Source organism: Plectropomus leopardus, chromosome 7, assembly GCF_008729295.1.
Source record: "Plectropomus leopardus isolate mb chromosome 7, YSFRI_Pleo_2.0, whole genome shotgun sequence".
Classification (NCBI taxonomy): domain Eukaryota; kingdom Metazoa; phylum Chordata; class Actinopteri; order Perciformes; family Serranidae; genus Plectropomus; species Plectropomus leopardus.
Window position 1 is genome coordinate 24,688,631 of NC_056469.1, and position 6,000 is coordinate 24,694,630.

The window sequence follows — 6,000 nt, forward strand, 5'->3', positions numbered from 1 at the left end:
CTCTTGATTTTCATTCAGTTACTTTGATATTTAGGTTAACAAAACAATTTATTTTACAGGTACATAACTAACTATAATTTCCTAGAAAGGAACTTCTATGTTACTCTAAATTAGAGGAGTGCTATGCGACATTCAGAGCATATTTATGATTCAGAGTCTGGGGTGGGATTATCTGCACACAGCAGTTTATGGAGCAAACAGACATAGCTAACAGCATTATCGTGAGGGAGAACCAGAGGATGGGTGTTAACGCTGCCATGACAAAGCTGTTCTGCCACTGTGGGTCGGGTTGACATTATCCACAGTAGCCGCTGTATGAGTGCAGTGAAGAGAGGTGGCAATCAGTTAGCCGATGATAATACACACTCATTGCACCAACATGCACATGTGGCCGGACCGTCTAAACTCAACAACGAACAGAGAGGCTCGGATTTCACACAGATACCCCTTTTCCACCAACACGGCAGGGGTTCTGCTTCAGTTCCTGCACCTAATTTCAAACCATCTTGACCATAAATAAATTGGCTCAGAACCCCAAAAGTTGGTTCTCAGCTGGAACCAAAACAAAGCAGGTGACGACATCAGTGGGCATGTCATTAACTACAGACTGGAGAGAGTGGATGGGGAGGGCAACTGAGAAATCATCAAGCAAAAACGAGTGTGCAGTGGACTCACTAATAGTTGGTCCATGCTTGATTTTTGGGTAAAAAAAAATCCCTTTAATAACAGAACAAAAGTTTGCATGTAATCGATGTAACCCGCGATTTTGCTGCTACTGTTTACTTCTGTTGTGCATCGCGCAACGCCCTCCATTGATGACACGTCATTGATTATAATGGCCCATCGCAAAACTGGTGGAAAGTGGGAGTTAACGCAATGGACAGCACCAAGTTCCAAGAATCCTGAACAGAAACGTTGGAAGAACCAGAGCTAATTTGGTGAAAAAGGGGTAGGACAGAGAGCTTGACTTCATTCTCTGATAAGAACGCCATTACTCCACCATATCTTTACATAGCAAACTGCACTTTGCTGCTTTATTAATGATCTGAATGCTGCATACAGCTTTTTAATAATTAGATTTCCTGGAAAGGAAAAAGTCATTGGGTAATAATTACGGGAACTATTTTGCCAGCTGAATACTAATGTAATGTCTACAAGCAAACATACAATTTAACACACAACATTATTTGGTATTTAACATATACAGGAATATTTACTTTGGTTTTCTAGAAACTGATCTCTAGGAGGAAATTCTGGAAATCATAATATCATCACAGCTACCAAAAACACAAGTTCTTTCTTTAAACAGCAAGTTGGAGCCAAGATGAAATAATAAGCCTAAACCTGTGTGCACAAAGAAAAGTATTGATCACTGCCGCAGTCAGAAAGAGGTATAAACTGTATACTGTATTGCTGTCCTGAATTATTTTCTTGGCTGCCAACACAGGGCTTTTGGTCTTTTGTCAAACTGACTGATGTGTCACCTCAGACATGTCAGTGTGTCATGGAAAATAGACTCAGACCTCTAACTCTTCCTCCTCCTCACCCTGTTTGTAGTCGCTGGAGCACAGGCTGCACAGTGCCAACCACTCTTTGCAAGCAACGCCCAACAGCACCATCCACAGTCTGGTCCATCCTGCTCACCCACCATTGGTCGATCTGTGGAACACGGGGCAGATGGAGGCCTATCAGACGGACGCTGGAGGCTACATGGGTGTGGCGGCGGTGGTGGAGCCGAGCCTCTGTGTTCCCTCTGGAGAGGAGATGGTGGGAACAGAACACTCCCCGCTACTGGAGCAGCAGGAGGAGGAGGAGGAGGTCAAGGTGAGGTGAACGCAGGGTTAGATTGCATAAAATTACATCTCCTGTGTTGAATATTTGATCCGTGAAGCACTGTAAGAGACCGCACTGATGGTTTTATTCTGTTAACTACAAATCATGTATTATTTACTCACATTATAATTTAAATGATTCCAAGTAGGCATGGATACAGGTTGCTTTCAGTTCATGCTTGTGAACAGCATCATCGGTTAATTAACTGATAAGGGAATCTCTCTTTTCAACTTTTAAATATGAGGATTTGCTGCTTTTCTGATTGATATCTCTGTAAATTTAACATCTTTGGGTTTTAGTCTGCTGACAAACATTCTTACCTCAGGCTCTAAGAAATTGTGATGGGCTTTTTTTCCCCTTTTTAATTTTTTTTTTGCACAAATTTAATAAGATAATCAATTAATCAAGTAATAAAGGAAAATTCTGGATTAATTTATAATGTGAAAAAATCATTAGTTGCAGCAGTAGTTAATTAACAGTAATTTTTTTGCCTTTTGGAAAAATACATTGTAATAATAATACTGAAATTGATAGTTGTCATGTAACAACAGGGATCTGTCTGAAAGCCCTGTTTACTTGGTCTTGTGGGGGAGTCTGACATTTGAAACTTTGGAGTTTGCTTCTGACCAGCAGTCTTTTTGAATGGGCCGTTCATTTGACTCAGTGTGTTAAAACAGCTGTAAAATGTCTTTTGTGTCTCTGGAGGGAGCTGGTGATGTTAAAGTCCCCTTCTAATGGCTAAGAGCTATTTGATTCTGCATATTGTTTCCTGTTCAATCAGGGAGATAGGGAGGGGCTGGTTGCAGATATTGATTGTCTTATAACCAATCTGAAGTCACAAGCAAACACAGAAGTGGCTAAAGTTTGGAAAGAAATCTCCACAACACTTGGAAGAGAAGACAGTGGCGTGTCCAGACTTCCCAGGTGGGGCACTGACTTAGGAGTCATGTCATGTATCATGAGGTATGAACGCTGCTGCGGACACACGCGTCAGCATAGCTTTATTTACCGTTTTTGTCTGCACTGCAACACCTACTTTGATTACTAACATTGCAGTGTCTTGCAATCCAGTTTTTAGTTTAGTTTAAAATATAAATAGACCTACCAGTAACAGCACATCAGAGTGACACCACACAAATGTAAAATAAAGCTCCGCTCCAAATCAAAACACATTTTCTCTCTCTACTGTGGCTTTTTGGCAGGCTAAACACTACTCCGGCACATTACTGCCTCTCAGGTTTAAGACTGAATTGCACCTATCAACAAAAAATCAGTCTATCCATCAAACAGTTCTAACTGGGCAGGTAGTCAGTCATAATGGGGTGGCCATTCAGATTTTAGTGGTGGCCCGTGGCACCCCAGGCCCTGGATACGCCCCTGAGAGAAGAGGATTTTTGCAACAGGTTGTGGAAGAACATAGGAGGTTGTTGTAAAAGCTAAAATAACAGACTCAAGGAAAGAGTGGTGAACCGAAGGAAAAGAAATTACTTACTACAGAATAATTTTGACTCGGATGTGAGCAAAAATAGTAATTACTGTATACAAACAAAACATGCCAATGGAATTTTTCGTGGTACGTTAGTATTTACTACAGATTACTTTTCTGGTACTGTTCTTCTGGTAACGCTCGTTGACTTATCCATAAAATATTTTGTTTGTATTTGTAAAACACCTTGAGCATAAATGCACACACAAGACAAAATATATACACAATAGCAAATAATATGAAGTGATATTACCAGTGTTACTGGTAGAATTTATAGTCAAGGGGAGGGACATGTAAATTTGAGAAAACCTTTCATCGGATGCAAAATCTGTAACAATTTTTTATCAATTTCCAGGAAATATCAAACTCTTCTCACAAAATGACTTTTTTTTGTCATTGTTGAACCGGATTCCGAAGTATAGGTGAAAATCAGAGCCAAACATATATCTTTTTTTTTTATTTCATGGGAATTTTAGCAGAAAGCTGTGTTACAAACAAGGGATGTTGGGTTTGAAAGAAACGGGCATTTACGATGCAGAATGGGTCTAATCAAATTTGTTTATGAGTTGCATTATGGATATTATAGGATTCAGATTTTTGGAAGCTTTCCCCATCTGTTGCTCCTCTGTTGCTTTGATTTTGACTTTTCTGTTTAAACGGTTTCTTGTAAGTCACCCAACTTTATGGAAATGCATAAAGCTTTTCAGCAGCTGACTAAGACATCTTGGATGCTGAAGCCTCCTGCACGCACCAACAAATAACAGCTTGTGACTATGATTTAACAAACCAACAATAATTTGCCACTTAATTTTCAATTTAATTTTCAATTTTCATGGTCAGCTAAACGTCAGCAGTGGTGGGTAAATCATTTCAAACAAAATCTGGTTTATCTTTTCCAGTTGATCCTGATACTCTGCTGGTTGCCTGAATGATGTGAGATCAGTCTATAAACAAATGGAAGTCGGTTGGCAGTGATGTAAATGATATCAGACATGTTGTTAACCTGCAAAATCATCAGTGTGGACCATTCTTAATATTTCAGTGGTTAATTAGCTGACTGACCCTTCTGTGTGTCTCCATCTGTCCTGATCAGGAGGATGAGGTGGCACTGTGTATGGAGCCAGAGTTGGCCTCGTTGACTCCGCCCACGCAACAAGGGGATGCCTCTGGTGGCAGTAGTCCAGGGCAACCGCCGGCAGAGCCAATCACAGAGCGGAAGTCCTCAGATGTCACCTCCGGCCTCGTTCAGACGCTAGAGGGGAAGGAGGAGGAGGAGGGGCAGGGGCCAGCCGCTTCCATCGCAACCAACTGAGTACCTGGCTGTGAAGAGACTCCTTATTACAAACTGAGCTGAGGGGGAGTCAGCGAAGAATGAGCGTAATAATACAATATATATCTATTAATCTGTTCCTTTTCAGGTATCAAAAACTTTTTGGTTGCGAGACGAATTCTTCAAAAATGGTGAGAAACAGATCTGGAGGTGGACTCACAATGAGACAGGAGCCGATGCAACAAAGGACACCAATTTCTTTGTAAGCCTTACATCCCAAAGGTAACTGAAGAGAGGACGGAGACACTAAAGAGGAGAAGGAGGAGCACCAACTGACCAAGACATTTCCATCAGGAAACCATGTTGAGAGGAAGAGGAGGGGGAAGTAAACATGCATGCTTTTAATGAAGACAAGCAACTCGACCCCGTCATCGTCTTATAATAATAAGGAATCATAATAAAAACATTATAATAAGAATAATTTTGTAATAAAGCCACAAAAAAGGACAAAAAAGAACAAATCTATGTATAAGTGTATGATAAGATATAACAGTTTTCCTGCGGGAGAACTACTCTGTTTACAGCTGTTACTCAACATATTAGATAGTGTTTAATCAATTAATTTCCCTGTCGCATCCAACACACACTTTAAATATGGAAAACTATTTCACGTGTAATTAAAGAAGAAAATGTCAGCATTTCAGTGAAATGCAGACTGACCCCCAAAAATAATCTATGACGGTGTGGCACCAGGATGCCCGAGGCACAACCCAGGGGCAGGCCTGTCCTGCTGACTGCACACACTAAACTGCACAGATAAGGATTGTACTGTAAGATAGTGTGCTTCCTACTCTGTCTCTCTGTATGCATGTTTCTTCAGAGCACTATGGAGTACCTGTACTATACAGCACTGTATAGACTTTGCACTGAACCATAGTATCCCAGGTGGGGCCACAGTGGGCCCGGGGCGGTGAGTTTCAATGACGAAGAAATAAAGACAGAGCTGCATGAGCGAATCTCTTTTGCACTGATGCAATCCAACAGATCAGAGGTTGCCTTTGGACTGTTGACGTTCACCCGGTTTCCACTCTGAAAGCTTTCCACCGACAACCAAAACCGAGCCACTTAACAACACAGACCCTCAGCTGCTGTTTTTCTTTTTTTTTTGTTTTTTTTTTTTGCTCTCTCCGTAGAGGTAGTGACGTTAAATCGAGGATGATAACCACTATTTGAATGTACTGGAAGACAGATGGCAGTACATGTTTTTTGATGTCTCCTCGTGGTGGGAAAGAGTCTTTCTTCAGAAAACAAAGATAAACAAGCGAGTCTTTCAAACATGTGGGAGGGAGCTGTCGAAAAAAAAGGATTCACTGCTGGCTCCACCACACACACACACACACACACACACACA

The 6,000-nt window shown here is 41.1% G+C and overlaps 1 protein-coding gene across 1 annotated transcript in view; it reads left to right on the top strand.

The window, feature by feature from the left end:
• The window catches only part of fam131bb (family with sequence similarity 131 member Bb), a 31,682-nt gene extending 25,682 nt beyond the window's left edge, over nt 1-6,000 (top strand). The window contains exons 7-8 of the mRNA XM_042489436.1: nt 1,558-1,824; nt 4,413-6,000. Of these exons, the coding sequence (XP_042345370.1) occupies nt 1,558-1,824; nt 4,413-4,631 (486 nt within the window). The 3' untranslated portion in view covers nt 4,632-6,000. The remainder of the gene's footprint in view (nt 1-1,557; nt 1,825-4,412) is intronic.